At 47.0% G+C, this 13,976-nt stretch overlaps 2 protein-coding genes across 7 annotated transcripts in view; both read right to left on the minus strand.

Moving 5' to 3' along the window:
• The window catches only part of Tango6 (transport and golgi organization 6 homolog), a 163,741-nt gene extending 161,830 nt beyond the window's left edge, over positions 1-1,911 (minus strand). For 3 of the 6 annotated variants that reach the window (XR_015735907.1, XM_087900178.1, XM_087900181.1), the window contains exon 1: positions 1,727-1,910. Coding sequence is in view for 4 of the 6 variants with exons in the window: in XM_087900178.1 (XP_087756304.1) it covers positions 1,727-1,871 (145 nt within the window). In the remaining 2 variants the exon portion in view is untranslated. Of the gene's footprint in view, positions 1-1,726 lie in introns of all 6 variants that reach the window. The other 3 variants (XR_015735906.1, XM_087900179.1, XM_087900180.1) reach the window with 2 other exon arrangements.
• Positions 1,912-5,402: 3,491 nt separating this feature from the next.
• Positions 5,403-13,976, minus strand: part of LOC125397962 (cadherin-1) — a 62,604-nt gene continuing 54,030 nt past the window's right edge. The window contains exons 11-16 of the mRNA XM_048430500.3: positions 13,161-13,306; positions 11,616-11,840; positions 11,115-11,342; positions 9,371-9,501; positions 8,232-8,375; positions 5,403-7,230 (exon numbers count right to left, since the gene is read on the minus strand). Of these exons, the coding sequence (XP_048286457.2) occupies positions 7,021-7,230; positions 8,232-8,375; positions 9,371-9,501; positions 11,115-11,342; positions 11,616-11,840; positions 13,161-13,306 (1,084 nt within the window). The 3' untranslated portion in view covers positions 5,403-7,020. The remainder of the gene's footprint in view (positions 7,231-8,231; positions 8,376-9,370; positions 9,502-11,114; positions 11,343-11,615; positions 11,841-13,160; positions 13,307-13,976) is intronic.

Raw genomic sequence — 13,976 nt, forward strand, 5'->3', positions numbered from 1 at the left:
TACACATGTATGCCCAGAACCAAAACCAAACAAAATTAAAAGTCAGCTTGGGATTTAAAAAAAAAAAAAAAAAGCCAGGCAGTGACAGGGTTTCTCTGTAGCTTTTGGAGCCTGTCCTGGAACTAGCTCTTGTAGACCAGGCTGGCCTCGAACTCACAGAGATCCACCTGCCTCTTTTTTTCTTTTAATATGGGAGTTGGAGGGACGGTTGTTGGTTAAGACCACTGACTGCTCTTGAGAGAACTGAGGTTCAGGTCCCAGTACCTATGTGACAGTTCACAACTGCCTGTAACTCCAGTCCCAGGTGATCTGACCCCAGGGCCTCTGCAGGCTTCTGCACGCATATGGCGCACACAAAAACACTCACAGAAATAGGTACACACACATATTCATAGGACTAATAAATAATAACATCTATATTTTGTCATTACTCTTTTTGTTTCGTTGTTTCTTTTCAAGACAGGATTTCTCTGTGTAGCCCTGGCTGTCCTAGAACTCACTCTGTAGACCAGGAGGGACTCAAACCCACAGAGATTCTTCTTCCTCTGCCTCCAGAGTGCTGGGACACCACTGCCCAGCTGCCATAGACTCTTAACTGAGGCAATATAGTATATTCATCATGCTTTCAGTGAAAGAAACTGCACTTACTCATTTTACTCTGAGCAATTCCCAATGCACCTAAGTCTTCCTCTGCAAAAACGAACGCAAGTACTTACTATGTCAAGAGACTAAAGGAGATACACATATACGGAACACTGTGGGGGCTGCCACTGAGTAGACGTTCATCTGTGACTACCTTCTTTTCACTTCCCTCTAGTCCAGTGTAACGTTTGGGATCACCTTTTGAAGTGGAGAGCATGCACCTGACATGTGCCTTTACCTCCCTGCCCATACATACTGTTTTTGTAAATAGGATCTTATTTCTTTCCCGCTTCCCTACATTTCCAGATAGCCTCAGAAGCTCTATTCTGAATAATTTGCCTTAGTCAGAGAAGGAGATTGGGCAGAACTGAGTTCTAGGTCCATGGTCGGCCACGTGATTTGGGGCGTGATGTCCAGGACAGCCATAACTAAAGGGTGATACCATGTCTAAAAGGAAGAAAACCAAACCAAACAAAAAAGGAGAATGGTGATGCCTGTCTAGCCCCAGCACTTGAGAGGCAGAGGCAGTCAAACCACCACAAACTGGGACTCGACAAGAAAGAGTAGCGCAAGGTTTCACCATTCCCTAGGTGCCCTCAGATTCTAAATTGGGAAGGGTCAACTCAACACAAAAGATTAGAAAATGTCACTGTACATCCCTGATACCAGAATGGAAACCCCTAAACATCTTCCTCAAACTCAGCCAAAACGCCCCTGCTCCGCATCTCCGGGTCACTAGGCATTTTGCACAAATCTCGAGCGTGCCCGGAGCCCTCTGGCGGCTGAGACCTCACATTACACCTGTGTGAAGGTGTCGCCACCGTCCCTGCTTCAGAGCAGGACCAACAACGAGGCACCCAATGGACCTCGGCGGGTATCAGCATTCAGCAGATCGCGGGCCCTCCGGAGCTTTGGTTTGCTGAAGTTTTAAGTGAGGCTGGACAGGGCCAAAACGGCCCCGGGAGTGGGACGGAGAACCCGGGAGGGCCTGAGGGGAGCATGCTGTGGCAGCCAGGACAAGTCTAGGAGACCCGCAGCCCCGCGAGCCTCAGGGCCAGCCTCGTGCTAAGATTCGTCCTCTCACCTCCCGGGCTCAGCAGCAGCTTCAGCGCTTCCAGAATCGGCTCCAGACCACATGTCTCCAGAAGTCTGCTCGGCGCAGCCGCCGCAGGTTGCGGAGCCGCCATGATTGGAGCGGAGCTCAGCTCCTGAGATGCGCCCTGACGCATTACTGGACCAGCGCGACCGCCATGTTGAGTGTGGCGGGAGGTGTGCCCGAGGTCATGGGCGGGGCCTTCTCTGCCGGGAACGCCCCTTCCCTGTAACTGCTTTTTATGATCTTTATTTCTCTGAGCATGATGAGAAACAAAACATGGTTTCTTGTGTTGTTCTTTCAGAAGACATAAGTTCAATTCCCAGAACCCATATCGGCCACCAAACTGTAAACCCAGGTTAATGGGAAATATAAAACCTCAGATGCACACAAAAACACACACAAGCATAATTTAAAGTGTTTTAAAAAGAAAATATAATTAACTTCTATAGAAAAGACAAAAGAAAGGACAAGAGCGTGGTGGCACACATCTTTAAGCAAGGGCACGATTTGTCTTGCACATCCCTCTACCCTCAGCGACTATAGAGGCTATAGCAGGAGAATCAAAAGTTCAAAGACAGCCTACACATCTTAGTGAGACCCTGTCTCAAAAATATTAAAAGGGCTGGAAATGTTACCCCGCGATAGAGCACTTAGCTTAGTTCAATCCTCAGTATTAAAACCACAAAAAAGATAAGTTTCTTGTAAAATAATAAACATTTCAGTATGAAAATGCTCAAGTACTGAAACCCAATAAAACAATGTTCACAGTTGTGCATAGAACCAGGAGGAGCAGCTCACACCAATGATACCAGCATTCAAGGAGGCTGAGGTCAGAGGATCATGGGTTCAGAACCCTGTCTCAAAAAGCAACAATAGCAAAAACTATTTAAGTATTATCAATTTCCTTATGTGACATTTAAAAATATACATGGGGCTGGAGAGATGGGTCAGTGGTTTAGAGAGTATTTGTTGTTTTTTGTAGAGGATCCAGGTTCAATTCCCATCACGACATCGTGCCTCACAACCATCTATAACTCCAGTTCTGGGGGATCAAATACCCTTTTCTGGCCTCCAAGAGGACCAACCACACATGTGATGCAAAGACATACATGCAGGCAAAACACACGTAACTATAAAATAATTCTTTAAAAATTCTAAAAGTAAATACACACACATATATCCTCTATGAATGTGATAGCTACAAACATCACCATTGGTATGTGTATTTGTTTATTGGGTGACGGAGATTAAAGCCAGAGCCCCTAGATCATGCCCTCTGCCAATAAACTGTATTGGCATCCCCAGTGGTAAGGGTCTGAAATGTCCTTAGTAAAGCTCCTTTTTGTTCTATTTATATGGCTCTTGCATTACTAGAAAATTCATTTTATACTAAACCTATAACCCCCCAAGTCATGTTTACATGGAAGAGAATTTGAGATTCAGATCATCAGCGATAGGCTTTTCACCTGCACAATTCCCAGTGGGACATTCAAAGATCCCAAGACAATGCTTTTTATTTTTAATTAATAATTTTTAGTTAGCATAAGGGTAATTGATTATGGCATGCCACACACCCTGGTTGTCCTTTGCTTGTATACCCCACTCCAGCCTATTGCTCCCCTTGTCCCTCTTCCTCTCTCCTACTGTACTCTTCCTGCCCCAGGCAATGCTTCTGGGAACACACTCTTTAGTACATGTGCCCTCCCCAGTGAACACCCCTGGCTGCACTGAAGCAGGAGGAAAAGGAAAAAAGACAAAAGCCAATCATGGTCCTCTATCATGGCCACTTCCCTCTCAAGACCTAGTGTAAAAAGCTCCTTGACCATCCCTGAGGAGCCCTGGGGTGGAGCATGGCTGACTCCTGCCCTTTCAAATTAATGGCTAGAAGTCTTGGGGAGCAGAAACACTCCTCATGTAGCCAGTCATGGGGGAAGAAAGTTCAACTTGAGCGGGGCGGTGGTGGCACATGCCTTTAATCCCAGCACTTCACTCTGGAGGCAGAGGCAGGACAAAGAAACCCGGTCACTAAGGCGGGGTGGGCGGGAAGGAACCAAACCATGGAGAAGGGAGCTTCCAGCTGAAATGACTTCTTTAATCCCAGCACTTGGAAGGTAGAGGCAAACAGATCTGAGTTTTTAAACTAGCCATTACTACAAAGTTCCAGGTTATCCAGGGCTATACAGTTTAGATCCTTCCTGCTCCCCTACCCCCAACCCCGACTGTTAGAGTTCAGACCCTTCCTGCTCCCCTACCCCCAACCCCGACTGTCAGCCAGTAGGCATCGTTTCCTCCATGGATTCTGCTCCAAGTCCCTGCCCTGACTTCCCTCAGCGATAGACTGTGGCCTGGCAGTGAAAGCCAAACAAACCCTTTCTGCCCCAAGTTACTTTTCTCAGTGTTCAATGACGGTGACCGAATGACACTAGGACACCAGCTTCTTCCTGACTTAAAGAAAGAAGAGTCAATCCAGGCATTTGTGCTCAGGGAGCTGAGACAGGGTTGCAAATTCAAGGACAGTATGATGAGCTACACTATACGGCAGTTTCAGGCCAGTCTAGACCACAGTGAGACACTGCTTAAAAATAAAAACAAACAGAAGACCAAGAGCAAGACACACAGATTTTCGCCAGGATCCCGTCATTTTATTTGCTGCGTTTACTTTATCAGCTCCAGGGGCGGATGCAGGTTGTGTCCACGTATGTAGTATAAGAGGCCACGCCCCACTAGGTGGATAATCTTCCTATACAGCACCCAGTACCACAAAAAGCATACGTTTAAACCCAAAGAGAGAAAGAGAGAGGATGGTTCTGTGGTTGAGTGCATACTGCTCTTACGGGACTCAATTCCTAGCACACACACACAGGTTGGCACACAATTGCCTCTTACGAGCTGTAGAGGATCTGAAACCTCTGGCCTCCATAGGCACCAGCACTCACATATACACACAAAATCTTATTTGGCGGGTGATTCAAAACAGGGTCTCTGTGTGTGGCCCTGGCTGTAATGGAACTCTCTCTGTAGCCCAGGCTGCCTAAAACTCAGAGATCCACCTGCCTCTGCCTCCTGAGTGCTGGGATTCAAGGTGTGAGCCACCACTGCCCGGCTCACATACATTTTTTAAAAACTAAAAGCTAAATAAAAAATTTACAAAAGAGTAAGCATTACTAAGCTGGGGGTACATCTGGATGGTTGGACCCTTGTCTAGCAAGCTCAAAGCCCTAGGTTCAAGCTCTAGTGTCACGGAATGGGGGGAAGAGAGTGGGAGGGAATTGATAAACGTCTCTCGGGATGAGGCCACACCATCTTCCTTCACGCAGAATCGCTGCCTCCACTATCAAGAAATATTTACTGACCGCAGAGGAAACTGCGGGTTTGCTTCTGTCCCACTGCCCTTGGCAGCTCTTGCTCTTCAGAGGCCCCTCCCCAGGCAGGAGGAATGAAAGCGTGGAGAAGTCATTTCAGCTGCAACCTCCCTTCTCCATGGTTTGGCTCCTTCCCACCACCCTCCCCCTTAGACGGGGTTTCTGTTTGGAGACCAAGCTGGCCTTGAACTCACAGAGATCCTCCTGCCTCTGCCTCCCCAGTGCTGGGCTTCTGAGCTCACCTCATTTGTCTTTTTGTCTCACCTGGAATTCTGGTAGAGTCAAATCAACAGAACGTCACAACAGTTTAACAAAATTCTTTAATAAATTTTATAAAAATGTATTTTGGAACAGTTTCAGTTATTTACCTTTCCACTCCCCACAAAATACAAAATTATCAGCACCCACACACATATACACTCACACTACATACAAGTGACACTCTACACTGACTACATCAGACATTTAAACTACAGAGAAATCAACAGTTCTCACAGTTGATTGCAGTCATTTTTCTTCCAAAAAATAGTCGCAAGTAAAGCACTTTTAACAAAATTCTCTCCAGTGGTTATCAAAAAGCTGAGATTTGCATTTTGAATTCAAAGAAAAGACTCAAATCAAGGCCCTTGCCCCCTTTCTCCCATTGGAACAGTGTTTCTTCCTGCTTCTATGAGAAAATGCACAATTTCTAATAGTCTCAGTTTTCTATGCATACTTGGCCCAACTCAGCCAGCATTTTCTGTAGCTACCATCAAAAGCAGGCATTGGAAGGGCATGCTTCCCATGCGCGCACAAGGACTCCAGCCAGGAAACACATGGTGAGACCCCTCTATTCTTCCAGAAATTTTCTGAGAAAGAGTTCAAGCCTCACCATCAGCGTGTGAGCTGGCCAGGCACCGTGTCACACGTGCTGCCCACGAGCCAGTCTCTCGCATTTGCTCTCTGACTTTGGCCGCAGCACTGGGCACTGGCGAGTCTCAGAGCACACCACTCTTTTACGTTGGTGTGAAGGAAGCATAAGAAACCAGCTGCGGCCTGAAAGTCTTCCTACTAGCTATGGTCACAGCTCCCAATAGAGAACTGGAGTGACATATCCCACTATGGCTTTCACCTAGAAGACAGCGACTCTACACAAGGAATGCCCATTTCAAGTGAGAACTCCGGAGGTGAGGAAGGAAAACCACGAAGGTTTTCAATCACACAATATCCCGTTCAGTCGCACCCCTACCACGATACCTGTCTCTCACCACAAAAAGACCCAGTCACTTCCGCACCATAGACTAGCACCTGGGCAGGGCAACAGAATTCTGGAGCATAAGTGGGTATGAGAATAAAGAACACAAATATGGTAACTGTGGGAAAGTACACAATTTAAAAATTTTAGTGTGGGGTGAAGGACTTGGAACTGTAGCTCTGGGGCAGGGCACTGGATCGCTAGCTCAAAAACAAAAACAAATATTTCCTATACACAATGAAAGAGAAATGGGGCAGACTCTCTCCCCATCTCTTACACATAAAGGAAAACTGTCAGTGCTGGCTGACCCTTCTGAGGCTCGAATTGTCATTCTGAAATAAAAAACATTGAACTGGGGCAATGGGTCGGTGACAAGAGGACTTGCCTCTCACTGTAAAGCCCCATATTCATCCCATCCATGGAAAAGGAGAGAAAATTTAAAATAAGGAGAGGGTGGGCCTGTGACTCAGTGGCAGAGTTCAAATCCCAGCCCTGTAAAAATAAAAAACTGATTTCAAGAACAAATGACAACCATTCTAACACAGTAGACTGGTAGAGTGAGGCCACTATGCAAACTGCATCTCAAGTCAGTCTCTCTTTTACAAACTTGGGGAAGGAGCTGAAAGGCCACTGGCAACATTATTCTGCATTTTCCATGGCTCCACCCAGGGGCTCCTCTCTAGTCCCTAGTCATCCTCGCCGCCACCATACATATCAGCCAGCTTCTTGAAGCGATTGCCCCACTCGTTCAGATAGTCGTAGTCCTGGTCCTGATCCGACTCAGAGGAGTTAAGTGAGCTCAGGCTAGCAGCTTCGGAACCACTCCCCTCATAGTCAAACACCAACAGAGAGTCGTAAGGGGGTGCCGTGGGGTCGCTGTCAGCTGCCTTCAGATTCTAAAGGGAAGAGCACCATATTTATTACTGTGTGTCTGAAGTAAGCAACATCCATAACATGCACATCAACACAGAAACCAAAGCAAGGATCCCAAACCGCTAATCAGAATGGACAGAGGCTAAAAACAATGAGATCAGCCCAGAAGATTCTCAAAGGATGGATGCCAAACTGTCATTGTTAAATGTTAACTCTGAAAGGTGAAGTTGAAGGTCAGGAATTTAAAGTCATCCTCTACGTGGTGGTTTGGATGAAAATGACACCCATAGGCCCATACCGGGTGGCATTATTAGCAGGTATGGCTTTGCTGGACTAGCGGGGCCTTGTTGGAGGAAGTGTGTCATTGTGGGGGGTAGGTCTTAAGGTTTCTTATGCTCAAGCTATGCCCAACGTGGGACACAGACTCCTGCTACCTCCTGCCATCCTGGTCTACCTAGGGAGTACAAAGGCTTCTGGGGTTACGTAGTCTCGAGTGCTTGGTCCCAAGTTAGAACTGCTTGAAAGGATTAGGAGGCGTGGCCTTTGCTGCAGGAGGTGTGTCATGGAGAATAGAATTTGGGGTTTTAAAAGTTCAGCCATTTCCAATCAGCTCCCTCTGTCTCTATCTCTGTCTCTGCCTTCTGTTTGTAGATGAAAATGTGAGCCCTCTACTGCTCCGGCCATGCATGCGTGCCTGCTGCCATGCTCCCTGCCATGATAGTCATGGACTCTAGTCCTCTGGAGTCCCTCGTTAGACTCTTCTGAAAGCTGCCTTGGTCTCAGCGCAGCAACAGAAAAGACGGACACCAAGATCATGGGGCAGGAAGGTCAAACTAAGTCTGCATTGCAACTTCTTTTAATTCTATAAAGTCTTTGTACGTAGATTTTGGTTTTGTCTCAAGGATCTGGACAAGCAGTTACCATAAGGTAAGAATTCGAAGGTTCTCCTCACAGGAACGTTTTTCTCCTCGGTTCCCAAGTTAAGGAATGCACTGTGCCCTGGCTCACAGCTTTGCCTACTTACCTCATCGATGAAGTTCCCGATTTCATCAGGATTGGCAGGTCGGGGACGATACTGGGGCATGCTCAGGTGGCTGGGAGCCACATCATTTCGAATCACTTCAGGTCGGGCATCCAGGCCCCTATGCAACTGGCTCAAGTCGAAGTCCTAGAGAGAAGAGCAAAGACGTGGCAACAAGAGAAAAAGAAGTGGGCGCGTGGGCGGGGCTTGTTTACTTCATGGCATCGCAGGCTGTGCCACTGGGAAACCCAAAACTACCCTCTGTGTGGTGCTTACCAGCACGTGCCCAAAAGCATATGAAATGTCCGTTTCCAAAATTCAGAGTCTCCTAACTTACAGTGAAAGAAAGACCACTTGGGGGTTCTATGAATGCAAACTTTCATGTCTTGTTCATTTCACAGGGCATGACTATTGGATTATTATTGCTTGGTAAATTTTACTCAGTCCTCACCAGCCATAGCTGATTCTGCCTGTTAACAGTGGACTCTGTCATGTGAGGGACCCCAGGTAACAAGACAGCAAGTGATGCATGCCTACTGGAACCCGTATTAATTAGGCTCCCATGCAGCAGACCTGGACACAGCGTGCAGCAAAGCCCTGCCTGGGTTAGCGGCATCCTCATAGATTTACAGATGCTATGAGCTTCAATGGAATCAATAAACGCTCCAGAGAACACAATAGTGTCTGGTGAAGATGCTGTGGAATAATCCTTCTGTACACTGTGAAGATGGGTTTTTTTTTGACAAGGGGCCTTCTGATTGGTTTAATAAAAAAGCTGGTAAATAGCTAGGCAGGAAGAGGAGGTTAGGCAGGAGGGTCAAACTGAGAGGATGCTGGGAAGAAGGGCGTAGTGATGGAGTAGCCACCTGGCTCCTAACAAAACCTGCTTTAAATGCCTGATATGGGAATTTCCCCAACATAGCCAGTTAAGTCTCTGTGTAGCTATTCAGAAGCCAGTTGGCGGGATAGAGTTGACTGGTGGGACAGAAACCTCCACCTTCCTGACTTGTGTATCACTGAGATCACAGAGTTCTGGTATTCCATAGCAGTACTGTGGGGATGACTCACTGCCAGTATCTGGCACCAACCCCACCACACCCCCCACCCCGTCAGATTTTAAATACTGCATCTTTAAAACCCACCTGGTCCTCTTCTCCACCTCCTTCTTCATCATAGTAATACACATTGTCCCGGGTGTCGTCCTCTGGGGGCAGCAGGGGCTCTTTGACCACTGTTCTCCTCCGTAGAAACAGTAGGAGCAGCAGGATCAGAACTGGACACAAAGGAGGCACAGGGGGCGGGCGGGGGGAGATAAGTCATAGGCAAGGAGACCAGAGGAAGCAACCATTGTGGGCACCATAGGCAAGGAGACCAGAGGAAGCAACTGTCATGGGCACCGTAGCCTTGCAACTCCAGGCAAATGGCAGATGGGTAGGCACTTGAAGGAAAATGACCTCAAGTCCAGCCTTGGCTACATTGTAAGTTCCAGACCTGCCTGGACTACAGATGAGACCCCTTCTCAAAACACAACACTCTAAAAAAAATAAGAAACAGGTTGTGGTATGGGAGGTCCTTCTGTCTATGCATTGCTTTTATTGGGTAATAAGAAACTGGCTTGGGAAGAGGAAGGCGGAGTTAGAGAGAGGCCATGGAGCAGCCACCAGAATCAGACATGCCAAAACTTTGCCAGTCTAAGCTAGTCAGGGGACCAGGAACCAATAAGCAGCCTCCCATTACGTTTGGTGTACCAACTTGGTGGACTAAATCCATGTAAAACCTTAAAAAGCTTGAAAATCAACTCTAGACACAGAAAAACAAAGTTTAGCCTCATTTTTTTCCCAGCTGGTGGCGTGCTACAGCTCCCTTTAGGGAGGTTTTCCTGATTCACTGGTAGCAGAAAAAAGGCTGCACATTTTTAAAAGGCAGCTTCCTGGGCCGTGCTGCCAGCGCAAACTCCAGCTATGGAGCATATAAATGGCATTTGTGGGCCCGGGTGTTTGTGTGCCCCACTTGGGGTCAGGAGCTGAGCCAGTCGGCCAGGAACCAACAAGCAGTCTCCTACTACAAGGTTGGACATTTGGCTCCTAGCAAAACTTCTGCTTTAAATGCCTGATATGAGAATCTCCCCAGCTTCAGCCAAGTCTAATAAACTATATCTACTGGGGAGGAAAAAAAAGGCCAGGAACAACAAAAAATATTGATCATAGAAATCCTCAGGGCACTGGTACCGAGTCCAGAACACTCTATAGGTAAAATCGAATCAAGGATTATGGACAGAAATAGCCAGCTTCTTTCCAGCATCTCCATTCTTCATGGATATTCATTGCTCAACCTGTCCACCATCTCCACAGTCTCCCAAGCAATCACTGGGCTCAGTCAACCAGTTGGAGTTAAGCAGCAGGAGTCTCCAAGGCTGCCTAGCAATTTGGTATGGCTGCTCTTGAGTCAACGGGATGTGAGCAGTAATGGTGTCCACAGTGTACAGTTAGGTGGCTTCAACTTCCTCTCTCATCTGTCCTCCAATATGGGTGGGTGATGGTAGCTGCCAGCCTTGGCTGTGCTAACGAGAACCGTGAGTAGTACCATGACCTTGTAACCACACCATGTAGTCCTGAAACTTCAGCATCACTTGGAAACCAAATCAAAATGTAGCCTCTGAGGACCCTCGCCAGGCACACTGGGTCTGAGTTCTGGCTTTACTGAGAGGCACAGGTGACTTGCATGCATTCAATCTTAGGAAGCACAAAAAGAATCAGAACAGAAAGACCCTGGGTCCTATTTCATCTCGTTGGCAGTTTAATCTGGGCCCCAAACATAAAGCTCTTCCTAGGAAATGGCCTGTCCCAGTCTTAGGTCGCAGGCTGGGGCACCGGTCCCTGTACTTACTCAGCAAAGCCAGGATCCCTCCAAGAATGCCAAGGATGGCAGGAACTTGCAATCCTGCTTCCACGTAGCCCGACCTCATGCAGTTGTTGACAGCCCCTTCACAGTCACACACAAGGATGTCCAGTGTGGTCACCTGGTCTTTGTTCTGGTGATCCATGAGCTTGAGGTTGATTTTGTAGTCACCTAATTCTAAGGCCTTCTTTGGCTTCAAAAGGAGAGATTCCTGGCCTAGGGAAATGAGACCAGGGAAGGGTACAGAACAAAAAGCTCAGTAAATCCAAATGTTTAGGGAACCAAAGGCATGCAGCTGGGTGAAGGGATTGTTTGGGGCCCATATTTATATACTGTATGCTCAGAGGAAAGGGAGAATGCATGAGAAGTAGAAGGAACTGGCACCCGATACAGGAGGGGGTACATCTGGAGTGAGAAGGGAAATCCGGAAGGGGGAAGGCAGAAGCGGGGCGGGCAGTGCTGCTCGAGAGGTGGGACTGCACTTCACACCTGGGTCGTTGTACTCGATGGTCCAGTTGACACTGGCCCCGTGGGTGAGTTCAGCAGTGAAGGGGAAGGTATTGGGGGGCAGGTCTGGATCGATGATGTTGATGACGTGGGGCTGTGGGTTCCTCTGGCAGAATTGCATGCTTCGAGGGTCTGGGATGGGAGCGTTGTCATTGATGTCAGATAGGACCAAGAGCAGAGTCCCTGTGCCAGTGGCAGCGGGGGAACCTAGGAGAAAACAGAAAGGCGGTCACAGCTCAGGGGCAACATCACCTTCCAGCTGACTGTGACCCTTCGGCAGGTTCCAGACTACCCATGCAGTCCCTGCCCTACCACGTCTCCCCTTTCTGACAAGCTCATTGCATATTTTGTGTACAATGATTGAGTTGCTCTTCATATCAAGTGCAGCTTTCATCTTCTTCATAAAATACTATTAATCCACTTAAGTTTTGGGGGTTTATTGTTTTTACTGGTTTTTTTTGTTGTTGCTTTTAGTTTTTAGGGACATGGTTTCTCTGTAGCTTTGGAACTAGATCTTATAGACCAGGCTGGCCTTGAACTCACAGAGATCTTCTTGTCTCTGCCTCCTGAGAGCTGGGATTAAAGCCATGCACCACCACCATGAGGCTGTTGTTTGTTTTTGAGACAAGGCCTTATAGTGGATCCTTTGGAATTACAATCCTCCTGCTTCAGCCTCCTAAAGAAGCCTGGCTCCAGCAGATCTTTTTAAAAAGTTAAGAAAAAGCTGAGTGTGATAGTGCTTCCTTGGAATCATTTTATTGATTTTTATTGTTTTATTTATTTGTTTATTTATTTCTTTGGCACAGGGTTTCTCTGTGTAGCCGTGACGGTTCTGGAACTCATTCTGTAGACCAGGCTGGCCTGGAACTCAAAGATCTGCCTAACTCTGCCTCTGAGTACTGAGATTAAAGATGTGTGTCACCCCCGCCTTGCGCTTGCTTGGAATCTTAGAACTTCACAGGATTGGGGGGGGCATAGTTCGCCTCAAATTTGAGGTCTTCTGGGCTCCATGTGAGTTCAAGGTGAACTTAAAAATAGTCGGGATTATACAGTGAAACCACATATAAAAAATAACATGAAATTTAAAAAGACGGCTATAAGAATTAATTAATGTCAGGCCATCGTGGTGGCTCATGCCTTTTATTCCAGCACTCAGGAGGCAGAGGCAGGTGGATGTTCGAGGACATTCTGGTCTACAGAGTACCAGGACAAGCAGAGTTGCACAGGGAAACCCTGTCTTGAAAACCAAAAACAACAACAGAATTAAGTAATGATACATTCACAGCCCTGAACCTGGGATACAAACCCAGGTTTCAGCAGGTAGGAATGAGCTTCAAGTGCAGGGAGAGACAAGAGAAAGGAACCCTACTTGACTCAAATTTTGGAATTTTGTTATCAAGTATTCTTTTATAGATAAAAGAAAAGGAATGAAATCACGACTCCAAAAGAACGGCAGAGGCACAGGAGGCAACCAGGCTGGAGAGTGATGGAGCCCAGGGATGTGGATCAGCCACACAGTGTCTGTACCATTATCTGTAGCGATGATGAGAGCTGTATACGTGCTGTTCTTCACGTTCTCCACGTCCTCTCTGTCCATCTCAGCCCGGGTGGAAATGGCGCCAGTCTCCGGGTTAATCTCCAACCACTTGGCAGTGTCCCTCAGAATCCGATACCTGGGGGCACAAGCTGTGACTTAGAGTAGGGGCAGTAGACAGATTCAGCTGATACAGAGCTACAGACACACACACACACACACACACACACACTTTTATGAATATATGAGTGTGCTTGAATGTACGTATGTGCACTACACATGGGGCAAAAGGTCAAAAGAGATATCAAATAGCCAGAGTTATAGATGGTTGTAAGCCTCCACATGGGTGAGAACTGAACTATAGCCCTTTAGTTAAAATAAATAAATAAATATAAAAATTGGTGGGCAGGTGACGGGTGTAAGTGGGTGAAGATACTTGGTAGCAAGCCTGACAATGAACTTGATACCCAGGACCTGCACGGTGGAAGGAAAGAACTGACACCCACAGGCTGTGCACATAAAGGTAATTTAATTCTTCAGGGAAACCGCAGCCACCTTAATTTGTTTGACAAACTATACAATGTTCCCAAAATGATCCAACTTCTCACGGACAGATTTCTCAGAGTATATTATCATTACATGACAAATGACTACATTTATGTTGGTTTAAATTGCATACATACATGCATACATACACACACTGGGAAGACATACATACATACATACACACACTGGGAAGACATACATACATGTCTGCACTGGGGAGGCAGAGCCAGGTGGATTTCTGAGTTTGAGTCCAGCCTGTTCTA

This window comes from Myodes glareolus, chromosome 22, assembly GCF_982192425.1.
Source record: "Myodes glareolus chromosome 22, mMyoGla1.1, whole genome shotgun sequence".
Classification (NCBI taxonomy): domain Eukaryota; kingdom Metazoa; phylum Chordata; class Mammalia; order Rodentia; family Cricetidae; genus Myodes; species Myodes glareolus.